Source organism: Gadus chalcogrammus, chromosome 19 (genome assembly GCF_026213295.1).
Source record: "Gadus chalcogrammus isolate NIFS_2021 chromosome 19, NIFS_Gcha_1.0, whole genome shotgun sequence".
In the NCBI taxonomy this organism is placed as follows: Eukaryota; Metazoa; Chordata; class Actinopteri; order Gadiformes; family Gadidae; genus Gadus; species Gadus chalcogrammus.
Window position 1 is genome coordinate 11,997,008 of NC_079430.1, and position 19,707 is coordinate 12,016,714.

At 43.7% G+C, this 19,707-nt stretch overlaps 3 protein-coding genes and 1 non-coding gene across 4 annotated transcripts; all 4 read left to right on the top strand.

Moving 5' to 3' along the window:
* Positions 1–571: 571 nt before the first annotated feature.
* On the top strand, positions 572–4,459 carry ankrd16 (ankyrin repeat domain 16). The gene is made up of 7 exons (XM_056578502.1): positions 572–1,025; positions 1,266–1,486; positions 1,791–1,833; positions 2,100–2,208; positions 2,675–2,836; positions 3,230–3,308; positions 4,243–4,459. Exons 1-7 carry the CDS (start codon positions 694–696, stop codon positions 4,395–4,397), a joined length of 1,101 nt encoding a protein of 366 aa, XP_056434477.1. The 5' UTR covers positions 572–693; the 3' UTR covers positions 4,398–4,459.
* trnay-gua (transfer RNA tyrosine (anticodon GUA)) lies at positions 1,124–1,211 on the top strand. The gene is given in 2 exon segments: positions 1,124–1,160; positions 1,176–1,211. It is a non-coding gene; the product is annotated as a tRNA-Tyr (tRNA).
* An 890-nt stretch (positions 4,460–5,349) lies between the features above and the next one.
* gdi2 (GDP dissociation inhibitor 2) lies at positions 5,350–15,758 on the top strand. The gene is made up of 10 exons (XM_056577997.1): positions 5,350–5,510; positions 9,638–9,745; positions 10,173–10,272; positions 10,619–10,753; positions 11,388–11,586; positions 11,937–12,068; positions 12,501–12,600; positions 13,377–13,548; positions 13,781–13,980; positions 14,413–15,758. The coding sequence occupies exons 1-10, from the start codon at positions 5,466–5,468 to the stop codon at positions 14,560–14,562; spliced, it is 1,341 nt and encodes a 446-aa protein (XP_056433972.1). The 5' UTR covers positions 5,350–5,465; the 3' UTR covers positions 14,563–15,758.
* Positions 15,759–15,841: 83 nt separating this feature from the next.
* On the top strand, positions 15,842–19,634 carry LOC130372176 (ankyrin repeat and SOCS box protein 13-like). Its single transcript, XM_056578000.1, has 6 exons — positions 15,842–16,203; positions 16,410–16,597; positions 16,991–17,138; positions 17,285–17,419; positions 18,066–18,257; positions 18,611–19,634. The coding sequence occupies exons 1-6, from the start codon at positions 16,161–16,163 to the stop codon at positions 18,766–18,768; spliced, it is 864 nt and encodes a 287-aa protein (XP_056433975.1). The 5' UTR covers positions 15,842–16,160; the 3' UTR covers positions 18,769–19,634.
* Positions 19,635–19,707: the final 73 nt, after the last annotated feature.

Below are 19,707 nucleotides of genomic sequence, written 5' to 3' on the forward strand. Positions count from 1 at the left end.
CGACGTCTCCACCTCCCCCCTCTCCCACCCTCTCTGCAAGAATATGGCCTTGTTTCCAGATGTGACTCATCCTCCAGAACTGGGCATTATATCTTGCGAGAGTATAAGGTTCTGTGTTCACAACTTGCGTGTGATTGCATGAGGTTCCCTGACCATTTCCTACATATTGAGTAGCCCACCCCCCCAAAAAAAAATTGTAATGTAGATGTTTGACTAAAACATTCATATATGTGCAACGAATGAGGCTGCATAGCATCTAATAACATAAACATTGCGATTTTCATTTGTTTGTAAGTTATCAAACCTTCAGATGCCCAAACGAAAAATATTATATGAACTACAATCCCCATAACGCTGCGCCTACGAAAGGGCCGACAAGAGTTTCGCCCATAGGCTATATTTTGTATTTTAATCAATCTTAAAGAATGAATAGTGATCAAGCACGGATACAATTTAAACACTTTATAGACCAAGATCAGTTACGAAACCACCAAAGCCTTTTTTATTTAACAATTAATATATCATATCTGAGAGTTCATTCTATTGTAGGCGTATGATCGGCCATCGAATATTTGTCCCACAGTCAGCGATGTTCTGTCAGACGGCATGATTAAAACCAACAGCTACAAGAGATACACAAAATACTGAAGTAAAAACTTTATGTGCGATTGAAGCACGAGTTCTATAGTAGATATGAAAGAAAACGCATGGAGCGTTTTGGTAAAGCTTACACAGGAGGGACAACTATCTGCACTCAAACAACAACTAGCATCCAGCGATGCCGCACTCGCTGTCAACGGGAAACACTTCGGGAGTTCTGGAGATACCTTACTGCACTATGCCGCCCGCCACGGACATTTGCAAGTGATGGAATTCCTAATCAATGAAATCGGAATGGATATAGAAGTGTACAACAGCGATTATAAAAGACCGTTGCACGAGGCTGCGTCCATGAGTCAAATAGCCTGTGTGGTGTATTTGCTTAATAACGGGGCCAAAGTCGATTGTTTAAAAAAGGCAGACTGGTGAGTCAAAAAATAGGTTGACTACTATTTTGTTGGAAATATTGGATTGCACACTTGTTTTATTATAAAATTGGATGCATCGATGCAGGAATTCACCACCTTCGATAGCTCAGTTGGTAGAGCGGAGGACTGTAGTGGCTAACAGCTGAAATCCTTAGGTCGCTGGTTCAAATCCGGCTCGAAGGAATTTTTGTTTACGTGTTACGTTAAACCGATCACAAATATTATTTGATTTTTCAGGACCCCTCTTATGATGGCGTGTACTCGCCGAAGCCCCGAGGTCATCCAAGAGCTACTTTCACACGGAGCGGACCCCTTTTTAAAAAATAAAGATGGTTGGAACTGTTTCCACATCGCATGTAGAGAGGGAGATCCACTGGTCGTGCAGCACCTCCTACAGGTTGCTCCTTGTGTGTGGAAAACCGAGAGCAAGATTCTCAGGACACCGCTGCACACTGCAGGTAAAGTATATCTGGTAGGTATAATGAGCATAGGTCGCTGAGCAATTAACTGGAACGATGTTATGTTGGGCAAAACACATGTATATTGTAAAATTACATATTACTGTTTAATTTGAAGCAACACGTTTGAAGTGTCTACTAAACCCATATGGGTTTTAACTGCAAACCATTTAAAAGCAACTTTACAATTGACCTCCAAAGCACTTGAGTCACAAACAAATCTAGTTCTTTACACTAAGACAGCGACCCGGCCTCTGTTGTGCATAATTATGTTTTAATTCTGTCTTTTCTGATTGTTTCACAGCTATGCATGGTTGTGAGGAGGTTGTAAACATATTGCTACAGAGGTAGGCCTTTCCCCGATTGGTTTGCCCCCACTGAGGGCATTTTTTTTTGTTAAAATGCACCACAAGTGCTTGAAACATTGCAAATTAATCCACTTGCTAGAATGTGTAAAATGGAATAGAACTTTAGTGATTTACCCATATTTGTTTGCTAGCTTGGCTCATATAGAAACTGGTAAACATACATATTTGTTTTTACTATTACATTATAATAAGCTATTATGTGTGATTATAATTTTTATAATGAAAACCTGATGGGCTTCTTCCAGATGTGGCTATATTTCAGAGAGTGCAGACAGCTGTGGGGTCACACCTTTCATGGACGCGGTTCGGAACGGACACATAGCCGTGGGAAAAATGCTTCTCGAGATACATGGGGTACATAACATTGTAGACTCTTATCCAGCATTCCTAATACGTTATAGCAGTACTCCCTCTGAGTTTTTTTGCTTCCTTTTTTCATTGATATTTTACTGCAGAAGAAGTCATTTGCGCAAGGGATGAAACTTTTTCACAGTTTACAGCTTAATGTTTGGGTTCACTCATTTTGGGCTTCGGGAAACAGCCACATGATTGGTCTAACCAAAATGAAGCGAAATAAAGTGAAACACCTAGTTCACCCAGTTTGAGCTTTTCTGCCATCAGACTTTATATATTAATCTAAAGTGGGATTTATTAGACAAATTACATTTATTTTGTAGTAGAAATAAGGTTCTAAAAGTGTGTGTGTGTGTGTGTGTGTGTGTGTGTGTGTGTGTGTGTGTGTGTGTGTGTGTGTGTGTGTGTGTGTGTGTGTGTGTGTGTGTGTGTGTGTGTGTGTGTACGTATTTATGTATGTGATAAGGCATCTCCGACCGCATCTGATAAACTGGGGTGTCAGTCCATACATCAAGTTGCAGTAACTGGCCAAGAGGAGGCACTAGAGTTCCTTGTGAAGGAACTCAAGGTTGACGTGAACCAGACAGCTACTGGTCTACAGCTTACTGCTCTGCATTATGCTGCTAAGGTCAGCCTGAAAAGCCTTGTTTTCATGCTTTTTTGTTTTCAGTTAAATGTATCAGTAGGTGTTACTTTGACGTGCTAAACTGTTGTTTACAGCGATTTTCTTCACATTAGATTCAAAGATCTGGAGGGCAGAATAAAATGAAAAACATAACAGTATCTTAAGTAAATATTATAAATTGACTATTTTATGACCTCAAGTTTCATCCCTAATTGTATGATCACTTATTTTGCCTCTGTCCTGATCTCAACGCACTCAATTCTAAAAATCATTAGCAATTCAGCCTTTAATCAGATTACTTGAAACCAGATTGGAATTTTAAACAAATGAGACCTGCAGACTGCAAATAACATGTATTCTCCTTTCATTAGAGATATCCTTTGTGTTCATTTTCAGGAAGGACACACCGGTACCATAGCAACACTGCTGTCTCTTGGAGCAGATTTACATGTGAAGGACAAGAAGGGGAGAAGCGGTAGTAGAGAAAATACTAAGTTCACTGTTCCACCATGACCATGATCTACCACTGTTCAATGGACAAATGAATAACATCACTGTGAATAGAATTGAATAGAGCTGAGTCACTTGAGTACTTCACTTTACAACCACGGTCTGTTAACAACCCTGTCAGGTACTTGTCATGTGAGCACTTGTTCCTCTAGACTGCTGGTTTAAAGAAGAACTGCTTGGACATGGAACCACTAAAAATCCTACATGGATTTTTAGTGGTTCTAAGACTGGTGTGCCTTGAGAACAGTTTAGGTGTAGGTGACTTAGCTAATTTAATTCAATTCAAATTCCTTTCATAGGTTACCGCAGCGATAGTGAGCTAGCGAAAGATGTATTTAAAGTAGTCCCATTTTTCCTTGTCCTTGTAAGATTTTAAAATCTTGTTAATTGTTACACTTGATGAAAGTTCTTGATCCATTTTAATGCATATTTTTGGCCAATAATGCAATTCCTCTTCCTTACTATCTCCAGGGAAATTAACATGGCAATAAGGGGTTTATGTGCATTTTTCATAAATCTTCCCTGCATCTTCCAGTTGGGGAAGCTTGCATATCTGGTTGGGATCGTGGTGTGCCTTAGCCCCGAAAAGATGAAGAACCTCTGATCCGTTTTATAAAATAAAACATAGTCAGCTTACAATTCCGAAACCGCACACGCACGCACACCCCACACACCCCCACCACACACCCCACCACACACACACACACACCACCACACACACACACACACAACACACCACACACACACCACACACACACACACACACACACACACCAGTTCAACCACAAAGGTAAAGTGTTATAGTGTACACACTGGAGCCAGCAACAGCTACACAAGGACACCCTATTTAGTGACCACAATAAACACACTCTCCCACTTCTTGTCTGTTCGACCACCAGCTCTGCACATGGCCTCCATTGGTCAGCATGCGGACGCGGCCAGGACCCTTCTACAGCTGGGCCTCGGGGACTCTGAGGATGCGTCGGGCACCACGGCACGTCAACTGGCCAAGAAACCAGACATACTGGGAGTGTTTGAACAGGAGCAAGATTGAATAAGCTAGAAACTAAAAAAAAACGGAATGTAAATTGATCTACTGTGTTAAAATTGTAAAATAAAATAATTTAAATTAAACTAAACAGTTGAAGTATGGTGATGATTTGTTTCCCATAAATTACATGATGACAGGATTAATGAATACATTGCTTGGGTCGCTTGGATTAGACTTTTTTTTTAATCGATTTTATTCCTTGTCAAATATAAGCATCTCCACTATACATAATGTATACTATGATGCCATTGATAAAAGCCTACTTTGGGTGCTTGACAGCAAATGTGAAACATAAGATGAGAAATAATGTATCTAAAACCAATATATTACTTTGTGGAATTTGGGAAGCTTGATGGGTAATTAAAAAAACTACTTAATTTGAGTATGACATGCACCATGTTAGTTAGTTTTGAAGGTACATATGTGCAACCCTCACTTCTGGTCAATATTATGAGGTTCTCTTAAATATTAAGTCGGGTAGTCGTAAAGCTACATCTGCATGCATTGCCTTGTTTTATACTACAAAATATGAATTTGGGCGATACACTGACAGTATTTCAGGGACAGGCCGATAAGCTCCTCCCATGTGAGACGCCCGTATCTCCACCAAACCTCGTCCCAGTCGTTCTCAACTCATGACGGAATGCCTGGTACGGGATGCTCTAAATGAGCGTTATTTGTGATGGAGAAGGCGGGACTTATTGAAAGAGGTACATCCGTTTCCGTTGCGTGTTTCGGTTATTTCTTTCTCATAATATTTGGAAAAACTCCATAATGATTCTCCTGTTCGTGTTTTTCTTTTTAAGTGCAATATCCTCCACCTCCAACAAACTTTAACGGGCACAAGACCAGCTAAAAATAAATGCACACACAAAAACACCGGGGAAAATGGCGTTGGAGAGACCAGCATAACGCTCAATTATGACCCTAACCCTCGTCCTACAAGTATGGGAGGCCCGTGTCTATTTGACGTTGAGGAGGGAGGCCCGATTCTATTTGTCAGCTTTGCGGCGGGTCTCCATTTTCTTCGGACCGATATACTCTGGAGTAGAAAAGCAAAGACTTGGAAAAATGAATGAAGAATACGACGTTATCGTTTTGGGCACCGGGCTGACGGTGAGCAACACCACCGACTTACTGATTGTTTCGTCCGTGTAAGAGTTATAATCCTTTGCAGGCTGTTCTTGTCGCAGCGCGCGACACCGTTTCCTCTAACATTACACCAAATGGGCCTAATCATCACTACGTCAACGGGCTAGTTAACGCTAGCCGCTAATACCGTGCTCCTAGTGACACGTACATTTTTGGTTTTCTTTCCCGATCCGGTCACTTTGTGCACTATGGGGGAAATGTTGGAATATCCTTTTCAAGTATTTAAACGGTAATGCAGACTGGCAGCTTACTCCCCCACCACAAGGGACAGCTAAGGGAGGCTTTCGCGATGATTAGCTTGTCGATCGACCTGACATTAAGCTGGCTAGTCGTTTGGTTACGACGTGTCTGACATGTATTCGGTATTCGGTACCGCTCTGGGTAACTACAATATACACTGTTCATGCGGCCACCGGAGCGATGTGGAGATCTTTAAATGTTTTCCCCTGTTGAGGAAGCAGATTCAGATCATGGTTAGCTAGGCTAGGCTCTGTGCGGAACTGACAGTGTGTGGCACACCGTAGGCTGTACCACGGCCCCGGGAGCAAGGTCTCCCGTGGCCGGGAGGGTGGCGATTCCAGCCAACATTAATTAATTCGAAGGCATTATTGTTATCCGTAGATTATGATATATCCTAACACGGTTTATTACAACCTCATTGCTGGTTATGAAGTGCTTATTTAGGGTTTAACGAGGCGAGGACGACTCGGATCTTGCAGGAGCATCGCTTCTGTACGCCTCAACACCGCCCCCGTCAGTTGAGACAAAGACGCAAGTCGTTTTATCTTTGGGTTAACGTACTACGTGGGGAAAAAACACAAGTGTAAAGTTTATTCGAGAAGCCTATGTTTGTGCCTGGGGCTCAACTTCGGACCCTTGTGGATGCTGTTGGTTAAACGGGAGCTCGAGAGGGTAGTGTTGACTTGGGAGTCGTAGAGAAGAGCTGCTCTGGAAGGTCCGAAGCTTCCTTAAACCTCCTAAAACCGTAAAAATAAACACTAGCGAAATACATGAGATGGTATCATAACCTGGTAGGACTATTACCGTCTAAGAAAAACAATAATGTTTTCGAATCAATTATTGGCCGCTGGACTTAACCCGCAAAAGTGAACAATAATTATAACTTAACTTTGCTGACGGGTCTTATTTCTGGAAGTGAACACACTGTCAGTCATGTTTGGAGCAAGGCTAAGCTTCCTCACTTTATTGCTCTGCTGAATCAACAGACCGTACACTGGCAGTGCCTCGTGTCGGATCATGTGACGGGATACTAGGATAGCAATACACGTTAAACTCACGATGGTCTGATGTGGATCACTGATTTGGGCAATGCATGCCCTTGATGCGTAGAGGTGGTCGGGCGATCTAATGGTACTACTGAAGTGGTTGAAAGCATAGAAATATTTTATGTGCTACACGATAATGGTAAACCATCGATGAACAATATAAATATAACCCTATACTGTACCGTCTTAACCTCGGTCAATTATGCATCCGGGACAAATCGCAGCAAGTGTACAACTCGTGATGAGTATAGCACTTTACATATTGGCCTACGTACAGTGTCCTGCCACTCAAACCGGGAAATGCAATTCACCTGCAATTTGTTATCCGGGGACCTGATACAACTTTCATCGTTAACGCTAGTGTTGGTTTGGTCTTTCCTTCCAATGTACATTCCACGTTGCTCCTAGCCAACAGGCAGTGCTAATCGGTGGCTTTCTGCTGTTCCGCGACTGTAGAGTTCATGATTTGGCAGCCCTGTAGAGGAGGGCTGGAATTTAAACATTCGCGTGCACTGTGTTAGCTCTCGGATGGGTGTGGTTGAACACGTCAAGGCAACTGAAACTACACCAGTGGCCTCCGTTGGAGACAGATAAAGTCATGTGTGCATTTTTACACATCTCTAATGTTGTTGTGTGCCTCTGACATGGCCAGATGTACATGAGGTTGAACCAGTTCCCCATTTTGTTGTCAGTTAAGTCAGTATTTAAACGAACCAACCAGTTCCCCTTTTTATATATATATATATAGATGGATGGATATATGTATGTATGTAGGTAGATAGATGGACAGTTTCTATCACAGTATCTTGTTCATAGTTTTTTTGTGGTAAGAATGTAGCAGGTTTAATCTTTTAAGGTGGGCTAGCTTCACAAAAATCTTTTGAGTCCCTTGAAGAAAATCTTAGCAAGACTTTAGCATTGATCCTGCAGCACAGATAAAGTGGCTGGCTTCTAGTAAATGTTATGCTTGTCTTGTAAACAGCAACACAGAGATAATTATATGCTGCCTTCTTAAATCACTCCTTGTCTCGCTCAGCCCACCTGTATTAAAATCACTGACGTCAGAATTCTCGGGAGATTGAACCCGGGAGCAGTTTATCCCTCCCATGTGCTCGCTCGGCTTCCTTTTTCTGCCTGACGCTATTCTCAATTTCTCGCACTCAGCACGTCAACAAGTGTCTTTCATCTCAGGGCCTTGGGTTTAGCACGGCCATCGGGCGGGCCTTGGTCACAAGTCAATCAGAGGACGTAAGCACAAGGCATCTCCCTTCTCCCAAATGATTTCCCCCGTGGGTGGTGTGGGCGTTATCGACGCCCAGTGATCTGATGATCCTTGTCTTCCAGCTATTTGGGGATAATGTTAATGCAGACACTCTTCCCAGACGTTGAAGGCAATATTGCTTCACCATTAATTCCCTGTTTTTTTAATTATTTGTGTAAAATGTGTATAACTGCACTAGCTGTTGCCCTATACAGGAGATTTCTGACTTAACGCCATGTTTGCAATAATCCAACTGCCAAGACCGCTGATTTGAAGTCAGGGAGTGTCTAGTTATAAGTGTCCAATATATTATCTAACTCTAGTACCCCGGACACAGGGTCTTTATTGTGAAAGGATGTTGACTAGGCGGCAGTGTACATGACCAGCCTAGGGAAGCCTTAACAAGCCATTGCGTGGTAGGGTTTAAATTCCGTATTTTCGTATTCAGGACACTCTTTACAGAAAGCACCCTTCATAGTTGTCTAACCCTGTAAGAAGGGTCTACTTGTTTCTTCTCCCCCTTTTTGAAGCTGGCTATAATGAACTAACTTGGTCACCCACACCTATCTATTGTTCTGAATTTGAGAGTCGGAAGGATAATAACAAAAACAGTGAGAGAGTGGGGCAGAGATGCTTTGTGTTTCCCCTTAATGAATGCCTGGTCCCTTTTCCATAGAAACGGGTGTTCAGTTATCACCTCTTTCCTTTTCGGTGTTTTGACCACCAAACCCAGAAGAGGGTTACATCATACAATCAGAACTTGGCTTTGCCCCTAAAATTCTCCTGCTACGAAAACATTGCATCACTCCTGCTTTGCCAACACATTTTTGAGCCTTGCATCAAAATAACCATTATTTATTCTTGATGAAATGTGGATCAGAAATAAAAACTCAACACTTCTAACTTTCTCTTCTACGGCTATTTTGAATTGAATATTAATTGAATCAGTAAAAAATGCAAAATATAGATGAAGTTTGTGCAGAGGTCTGCGTAGCTTGTTAAGTAGCAAGGGAATGATCCAGAATAAAGTCCATTGAAACCACATGACTGGGTGCGTTCCTCTACTACTCCCCTGCTGTAGGCTTACTGGCCCTGTGGTCAGAAAGGCCAGACTCTTAACGGAAATACGCATGTTTTCCCTTACGTGCTGCCAAAGCCCATGTCTGATCCCGTTTTGGAAATGTTTAAAGGGTGCTATTCTTTTGCACATTTAGTGTATAAACATTATCGAAAACACTTTATTTAAACGATTCTTCTGAGGCTATTCAGTGGTGGAGCATTGGTAAGGTAACCATTTCATAATTTAGTAGGGTTCTCCGCATTTTCCTTTAGTGATATTAAAGCCCCCTTTATATTAATACCTCTGTATCCGTCCTATGAAATGAACCCAGTGCACAACACAGGACTCGAAAGTCCCTTCATCATGATAACTTGCTGCAACCGCATTTGTCGTTGAATGTGTCGAGAAGATCGCTGTGGGGAGAGCGTTGTAATGTCGGCCTCTGCTGTTTATCTAATTGGCTTAACCTCGTCTGGTCCAACAGGAATGCATTCTGTCTGGCATCATGTCGGTGAAGGGGAAGAAGGTGCTCCACATGGACCGCAACTCGTACTATGGGGGCGAGAGTGCGTCCATCACCCCTCTGGAAGACGTAAGTTGACCGCGCTGACCCTCACGCTTGATGAATATAAATGAGAACTGCCATCAGCCTACCGCGGCCACACCCCTACCGAAGGTGGTTAATGGGCCCGATCCTGCCCTTTTAAAAATCATAATGCAAAGAAAAGGGTAGGTCCCCATGTTGAGCTCCCTGGTCGAAAGCCACAAAGCCATCCTTTTGTGTTAGTGAGTGGCAATACCTGCCCTGCCTGCTTCCACTTAGGCATCAGGGACATTTGTGGCTTTCATTTTCTTTGGCTTTCAGCCAAAAAGCTTCTTCTTATTTATTTTTTTTCTGTCAAACTGAAGAAATTATGAGGAAACAAACAATCCCAATTCAAATGTATTAATTTCTTTACCCCATCTTTAGCCTTGACCCTACCTCCTTGCGTCTGTCTGTCTGTCCGTCCTTCCCACAGCTCTACAAGCGCTTCAACATCCCCGGCACCCCTCCTGAGTCCATGGGAAAAGGTCGTGATTGGAACGTGGATCTCATCCCCAAGTTCCTCATGGCCAATGGTACGCGACATCTCCCCGAGCTGCGCGGCCCACAGCCACTAGTGGGAAGTGATGAATAGTTAGGCAGTGGCTCATAGGGATGCGTGCCAGCTGTTCCATTGCATGGTTGACACCGCCCTGGGTGTAGGACTGTGTGAATGTGAGGCACTCATTGAAAAAGGCTTTGAGTTGCCACTGGTCAGAAAACTGGTCATTCTTGTAAATGGGGCTGCAGGATTAATCGTATTAAATACGACTGATGATCTACCTTTAGTTATCGAACATGGAAATTACCGTTACAAATAACGTTGTCAAGACATGGATGTATGTATTAAATGTGTTAATTAATATGTGTGTATGTGCGCAGGTCAGCTGGTGCGCATGCTTCTCATCACAGAGGTGACCCGCTACCTGGACTTCAAGGTGGTGGAGGGCAGCTACGTGTACAAGAAGGGCAGCATCTACAAGGTCCCCTCCACCGAGACGGAGGCTCTGGCATCCAGTAAGTCTCCACTGGTCAGGGCTGGGCCATCATGATTGGCCAGTAGAATGGGGATGGTAAAGGTGGTCTATGTAAGATCAAGAGTTGGAAAGGGAATAGGGAGAAGTATTTAGAAAATAAGCTCAAAACGGCCCCCTCCTTCTCTGCTCCCTCCCTTACGATCTTCCCCACCAATGAGGAGTGTTGCGTTCAAGCACCTGTGCTGGAGCCAGATAACGCCGTGTGCTTGGCTGTTATTGAAGGACAAGATGGGTTCCCCCGAACCAATCAGGAAAGGGATGGCCAGCTTGCTCAAAGATGGACCGGGAGCGTTCTTAAATCCGAATGGTCTCGTATAGAGGCATGCGTTCATTCAGAACAGATATTCTAATAGAGCATTGCACTATTAGCAGACTGGTTAACACCTGGCTATGGTGTGTCTAACGAATTATACCAAAAAATGATGGCTCTTAAATCTTGCCTACAGCCTCTTTAAGTCAAGGCTCGACAGGGTTGGTTCAAGTGTGTCATTGCTGGTTTTCTTTCAATAATGGTTTTATTTTATTGAAGGTGACAAAATGGCACAGACTACTTAATACAAGATCGGAGACTTGTCGAGCTAGTTTGTTGACGATGCGCACGCCTCGTACGACAGGTCTGATGGGGCTGTTTGAGAAGAGGCGCTTCAAAAAGTTCCTTGGCTTTGTGAGCAACTTTGACCAGAACGACCCCAAAACCCTGGACGGTGTGGACCCCAACAAGACCACCATGAGGGACGTGTACAAGAAGTTCGACCTGGGCCAGGATGTCATCGACTTCACGGGCCACTCGCTCGCCCTCTACCGCACAGACGAGTAGGTCTACTTTAATGTGTGTGTGTGTGTGTGTGTGTGTGTGTGTGTGTGTGTGTGTGTGTGTGTGTGTGTGTGTGTGTGTGTGTGTGTGTGTGTGTGTGTGTGTGTGTGTGTGTGTGTGTGTGTGTGTGTGTGTGTGTGTGTGTGTTAGGCTTACAGTCAACAGCGTGACTATTTTCGGATATACTATATCTTCTATATTCCCTTTGTAGATGATCGCTTTCCTCATTTCATTACCGATATCTTGTTACTGTGCTGGTACACATTGCAGAGAGAACTCGGTGGAGGTAGAGATTTGCTGCATCCCAGTAGAGAGTTTATGAATCCCCAATGTGCTCCTTGTGTTTCAGATACCTGGATGAACCCTGCCTGGATTCAGTCAACAGGATAAAGCTGTACAGCGAATCTCTGGCCAGATACGGCAAGAGTCCCTACCTGTACCCCCTCTACGGGCTGGGGGAGCTGCCCCAGGGCTTTGCCAGGTGAGCCTACCCCCCTTAACCCTCCCTTTAACCTTGCCCCCAGCCAATAGCGGATAGGTTTGACCATGTGACAGGAAATGACAATTTAGGGTTACACATCGAAAAGACTGCTTGGCCTGTAGATTGTATTCTGAAAGATGTAACTCTGAATTCTAAAAGATCCTTTTGGACCCTGCGCGGGACAAAACATGACTTCTGCTGTGAATGTGTTTTACTCGTATAGTTTAGACTACGTTGTAATCTGCATACTTTTCTAGAAGGTCTTTGAAGATCTCAGTTACTAAGGATCATTACTTTGTATTGGTCGTATTCCAAAGCATAATGGTGTGAGCCGATATCAATCATGACGACCACCATTCTTTGCATCTTTATGTATGAGGCCATTGTCCTGGATCTTTGAACGGGGGTTGTCTGTGCGTTTGTCCCTCCCAGGCTAAGCGCCATCTACGGAGGGATCTACATGTTGAACAAGCCCATTGAGGAGGTAATCGTGGAGGACGGCAAGGTGGTCGGGGTCAAGTCCGAAGGAGAGGTAAGAAAGACTCGACATTGGTTTCATTCACCAAGGGAAAAACCCTGTGCTTTGAATTACAGGCTTTTTTAAACCGGCGTTCAAATTGCAGTCATCCTAAGTTGGATACTTAAATGGTCATCATGCTTGGCATCATTTCCTAAATTTGATTAAGCAGTGCTCCAAAGGCTGGTTTTAAAATCACAGTGTGCAACCTCATTTTTTCATGATAGAAATGAGCAGGGATGTTGGCGCGTTAACGTCGTCTGTTTAGGATTCATGTACTCCAAATGGGACCAGATTCTATGAAGCCGTCCTCTTATATCAGAAGATACTCAAGCACAATGGTCCCCATTTAATAAAAGATTCTGCCCTGGGTTGCCAAGCTATGTGTTTGTTTTTGCGTTTGCATAAATTCCTTTCTCAATCCCTGGTAACCACCAATTTGTTTGAAACTCGCAGTTAACTAAGTTGCACCACGAAAGTAATGCCCTAACCACTTACCGCATGGTAATGCGTCAATTTACACTTTGATGTTGGTCGTGGTTTACATCTACAATGTAATCAAGGAAGTGCTCGAGACGACCAGAGAGAATGACATTGATTTGTGTAGCGCAGGAATTAAATCAGTTAGAGTAAAACCGGAACAGTATCCTGTTTAAAAACCGGCTACCGTTGCTGGGATCTGTGCACTGAGCCACCTCCCCCCCCCCCCCCCCCCCCCCCCCCCCTACATAAATGTTCACTCGTCTCTTAACCCTTACCATAACTCTCTCTCTGTTCTCCCCTCTCCACAGATTGCACGCTGCAAGCAGCTGATCTGTGACCCCAGCTACATGATGGACCGCGCCAACAAGGTGGGCCAGGTGATCCGGGCCATCTGTGTCATGAGCCACCCCATCAAGAACACCAACGACGTCAACTCCTGCCAGATCATCATCCCCCAGAACCAGGTCAACAGGAAGCACGGTGAGCACACGCAGGGCGGCGTTTTGTTTGTACAGCACACTTTTTTGGAGTGCTGTTAAGGTTAAAGGGTGATTTTCACTCTAAATACCGAAAAGATTTAGTCGGTTGAATGAATGAAACTGAAGTCATTATCTTACAAGTGTCTGTCCTGTAGTGGCATATGAAATGCCACAATGAAACCAACAACGAAAACTCATCGTCATCGTTGTTCTTGTTCTTGTTGTCGTCACAGACATCTACGTGTGCATGGTCTCCTGTGCGCACAATGTCGCTGCCAAGGGTAAGTACGTGGCCATCATCAGCACCACCGTGGAGACCAACGAGCCCGAGAAGGAGCTGAAGCCGGCCCTGGACCTGCTGGAGCCCATCGAGCAGAAGTTTGTTAGCACCAGCGACCTGTATGCCCCCACCGACATGGGCACTGATAGCCAGGTCAGCGCTCCTCTCACATCCGTCGGCCATTTAAAAACCCAGTTTGAAATGCAAGCAAAAGGCTATTTTCTCTTAACTTGGACATCGCCTGGAGAATTGCGTTAAGTCTGCTGTGCGTACGATTTTTGAGTTCATCAAAAAGGACAAGGAGAAGAGCTAGATTTAGAAAAATATGCTTGCCTGTCCGGATTGACAAGCAAGATGAAGTCCCTGTCCCCATTGGTCAGAAATTAGCCATTATTTTAAATGGCTTAATGTACATGTTCTTAAGCTATTTGGTTATTATCAGAGAGCTACTGTGTATATTAATATTTATGCGGGCACTATATCAGAAAAGGGAGGAGGTCCGAGCATGCAGGTGTAAGTCTTGCGCGTGACCCTTTTCTATTGCTGCACCTAACGGGTGCCTTTCCTCTCTCCCCTCCGGTCCAGATCTTCATCTCCCGCTCGTACGACGCCACCACTCACTTTGAGACCACCTGCGATGACATCAAGGACATCTTCAAGAGGATGACCGGCACGGACTTTGACTTTGGGGACATAAACCGCAAGCAGAACGACATCTTCGGCGACGCTGAATAAAGGCGCCCGGGGTCATTTCGGGGGTCCCGACGTCGCCGACCCTTCTCCACCCTCCCCCTCTCCCACCGGTCCCCGAGGCTGACGCCGACCCCCAGATCTAATCGTACAACTAGGAGAAGAGAAAAAAAAAAAAACGTACACAAAAATGTACCCAAACACGCGAGCGCAGGCAGTTGATTTTCCGTTTGTTTTGTTGCCCATTCAGGAAGCTGTAGGAGTGTCGGTGGGTAGGGGGGGGGGGGGGGGGGGCTGAGAGCTGGGGTTTTGTTCTGATTTTATTTTCTTCTAATCTCATTCTCAAAAGGTTGCACTGAGTTCCGATTATACACTAGGCCCACACAACCATCATCAATCATGTTCCACACTCTCCTCTCCTCGGACCAGGAGCACATATTCCAAAGATGCCAAAAGAAATGATGTATCAAATCAGTAGATAAAATTGTTCATTGGATTGGGATTAGGAGGGGGAGGGGTGTGGCTGTCCTTTATCTGAAGATTTAAATAGTGTCATGCCGAAGTACGTGGAAGTTATCTGACATCAACAGCCATGTGTATTTGTCCCGTGAGTTTTTGTTATTTTGTTTTTGGTTGAGGTAAAAAAACGAGTGGCTTGGCTTCTTCTGTGGTGTGCTACTGAATGTTGTCTTGCAGTGCTCAGTGGCTTTTAAGAACGTCCCCCTTTAAAAAACGTTTTATTTGCGGGCACGACTGACGAGATAATATGCGAGATGTGTCGATTGGTAATTCGAGAGTATATGCAGTGAAAAGGTGTGGGAGGAGCCATCACTATCCAACGGCTGTCAATTACACCTCGGTGAGGCGTCTCATCGACACTATTGTCGCCCGATCCGGGCAAAGCGCCGTACTGTACTGAGAGCCAAGCCACTATTACAAATATAGTCCAGCATAAAGGCGAACGGCCTGCTCCTGTTTGCAGAAGCTTAAGTAAATATAACGTATCCAAGGAGACATATTATAGTTCCTGTATTATGCAAAAAAAATTAAAAACATGAAGCATTTAAAGAGCGGTTGTGAGTGAAGGGGGCGGGTTGTGATTCGCTTTAGAAGGACCAAATGTCGACTGCATCAGTATTGAATTGATAAGAGCCCTGTATTGTCATCAGTTTTTAACATTGTAAAACATGGTGGGTTCAAATGATTTCTGTACTGCAAAGTAAAAAAGAATGAAAAACCAAGTCTTTCCGTGTCTTGTTTTGATTAAACGTATTCCTAATTAAATGTTGAAAGCTGTAATAGTATAATTGACTGAACTATAGAGTTCTGTGCATTTGTTTATTTACAGGACATGACTAAACCGAGACATTGATACTTCTTTGAGCATATTTTATATGATCTAGCCACATTTCAAGTTTCTGAGGCATGTAAAAACGTAAAAGTAAATCCGAAATTAGGCAATTTCAACAAATTAAAGAAACAAGTCGTTTGATTATAAAAAACTACTACTCCCACAATGCCTGGCGTTCCCAACCCGTCCATCAACATCGCTCCTCCTAAAAATATGCCTGGAGCAGGGCTTGCGTACTACTCCACGAGCTGACTTACGTACAGAATGCATTTCTTGCTAAATTCTTGTTGACATGGAAGTAACAGCTGCTCGCCGATCGTCTCTTTGTGATACCGGTGAGCTAATTTCACAACAAATAGATAGGCTACTTGATATTCATGCCATAACGCACAGAAAAGTAACCTTATATGTTTAATGTTTTTGTTTTTATTTTATTTAAACTTTGCGTAGTAGCGACAGCAGCTGTCATTGCCTCTTTTTTTCGGACGTATGTTTGTCGGACGGGGGTGTTTTGACAGAGGTCTGTTGCGCTACTGTCCAGGTTCCTGGGCCGACCGGACGGCCCTCCACGAAGCGGCGTCCCAGGGCCGTGCGCTGCAGCTCAAACAGCTGATAGAGAGCGGAGCGTCGGTCAACATGGTGACTGTGGACAACATCACGGCTCTGCATGAGGCCTGCATACAAGCACATCCCAACTGTGTCCGGATGTTGTTAGAGGCGGGGGCGCAGGTAAAGTGAGATATAATGTAATGTAGGATAGGCTGTGTGTGTGCTGGTGTTAACTGGTTATATGCCGCTGTGTTTCTTTTCTTTGGTATATATTTTTATTACTATATTATGGCATTGTTTGAGACTTTGTAGGCCAATGACCATAGCCCCCGTTCATAACTAAATAATTCATAGTAAACGTACTTGCAACCAAGCTCTTTGGTACATGATCAGAAATACCTTTTTGATCGAAAGGATGCTTGATATTAATCCACTTAAATGAATTAATACCTTTAGAATTCTTGTTCCCAATGACATTTTATACGTTAATAAATGTAGTAGGCTACATATTTTCAATTGCCTGAAGGTTTCATGGGTCCGTTGTGCTTTCATCTTGCACCCTGGCGCCCCCAGGTGGACGTCCGGACAATCCAGGGCAGCACTCCTCTCTGTCACGCCTGCGCAGCGGGCAGCTTGGCTTGCGTAAAGTTGTTGCTGAAACGTGGGGCCAAAGTTAACCCACGTCCCCCAGCATCCCCTCTTCACGAGTCCTGCACACGAGGTCAGATACTACACACAGGCTCAGAATTGTTGCATTACTTTGCATGTAAGTCAGTGGTTAATAATGACACTAATAATAATGAATGATTGTTGATTATGATTAATGATTCAGCTGTTCTTTGGCCTTGTGTCTCGTGTCCCCCTCAGGTAATGTGGAAATTGTGAGGTTGTTGATCACCAAGGGGGCGGAGCTTGAGGCCTGCGACACAGACCACACCCCCCCTCTTCACACCGCCTGTGCCAAAGGCCATGTGGACTGTGCTCTGGAGCTCCTTAATGCAGGTTGAAGTAGAACACAGTCGAATGTCAATGTTCTGGTCAATAGTATCACTGTTTTTTCATTTTTTTTCAGATTCATTTTGGGGTCATTTCTGTTAAAGGTCCAGTGTGTAGAATACTTTGGCATTATAAAAAACAATATCACATAGAATCTCATGATTTTTCATAACCTTAGAATGAGCCCTTTATATCTTTATAGTGAGCGGGTCCTCTTCCAAAGAGCCCGTCTTATTTCAGGATTCAGCTGGACCTATAGTTACTTAATAACTAAACTCAATTTATAAATGTATCATCAAACCTCATCACTTGATGCTTTTTACTCCATGCTGTCGTAGACGTTGACCTTCTGGCACCTTACAGGCCAGTACAGGCCACCGTAGCTTCTACTATTTGTAAGAAAGGTTCGGTATGTTCAGTTGGTTGCCATCCTCAAACTCGCCACTGGATGCCACTAAATGCTACACACTGCACTTTCCCCCTGTGTTAATGAAGTTATATTATACAAATATATGTAATAAATAGCAATGGTGTTCACTTAAACGTACAGTGCTGCACTCATTATATATCTTTAATTAATATGTAACATTAAAGAATCATCACATCATCCCTTCATTATGACCATGTCTTTTTATTATTATTCCTCACTCAGGCGCCGACGTGAATTCGTCCAAGGCCGAGGAGACGGCGCTCCACCACGCGGCGCGCGGCCAAACGGCCGACCTCATCGACCTGCTGGTGGAGTTTGGCGGGAACACGCAGGCCCGAGACCGCCACGGCTGTAAACCCATGGACTACACTAAACCCAGCACCCCCGCGGGAACCTGCCTCAAGGCTTACGGGAGTAAGGCTACGTCGAGGGCAATTCAAACATACGTCCACGTAATATTACACCCAGTGTGTCTTTGGGGGTGTGACACGCAATCTGGTGACCCCAATAGTTCCAGTGCAGAAATAAGGCTGGCCAAATAGACGTTGACACATCAACAATAAAGTACAATTATGGACACATATCGGGAGATAACCCCGAATAGCACATGAAGAAGACAAGGTTTCTAAAAGTTAGCTTCTAAATGTTAGCTTGCTACTGTTTTGAGCCGAGATGGAACCAAGGTCGCCTCTAGGGAAATGGCCCATCCACTAGGTGGCATGTTGCTTCTTGTCTGACCAATACAACGTTTCTATCTTTTACCACAGGCACCCCCCTCAGTCTGCAGCAGCTCTGTAGAATCCGAATGAGGACGACTGTGGGTAGAAGAGGCTTGGAGGTCATAGGTCAGCTGGACATATCTTACATCATCCGCGGCTACCTCCAATACACTTCTTATCAAACATCACCAGCCGCAGAACTGTGATGGGATTCTCAAATGATGTGTATATGTATATGTTATTTATATTTGAGGATATATTTAATGCTAAAATGTGTCATTTAAAACTCACTGGAAATAATATACAATGATTAAGATAAACTACACAAGATGTTAGGTTGTTGATGAAAAAATACCTAAATAAAACACCAGTATGCTTACTGAATGAAAGAAGAGTATCTACCCCACTATCCATAACCGCCTCATTCTGGATGAAGCAGAGGCTAAATAAAGTCAGTTGTGATTGTTTTCTGATGGATTAATATTACCATCCACGTGTCCACAATGTGTCATCAAATGTGTCCACAATGTATCCACAAATGTATCCACAATCTCCTTTACCATGCTTCATATTTGCCCACCTGGAGGCTGAGGGATTGCCCTGCTCCAATCACTACTCTACAAGCACAACATTGGACAAATGGTTCAATGTCTATGTGGAGTATCTTCCAATTGACACTATTGGACACTGGACGCTATTGGATGATTAACACAGAAAACAAGTGTCAGCAAGTGAAACTTATGAAATGAAGTATTAGTTTAGCCACTGTCTGTGAAAGCCTTGTGTTATAGACTTCAGACATGATTTGTTTACTAGCCAAACGTACCTCAGGCTTTTGAAGAATCATTTGTTTATTTACTTAAATACAAATGTGGACTGCCTTTATGCTCTTCCTGAGGGCATATGTGATAATTCAACAAATACGATGATACAATTGACTTCTATTTATGATTCTTCCAATGAATCTGGCAGTTTGCGTGTGTGTTGGGATATTTCAGTTGCAGAATCACATTGTTCATTATGCACCTGATTTGCAATAAAATAACTGACGTAAACATTACATGACAACTAGCATTATTCTTCAAGACAACTTCAATTCTGTCTTAAGATTATGCCTCCATTAAGGTAACCTTGTGCAGTACCTT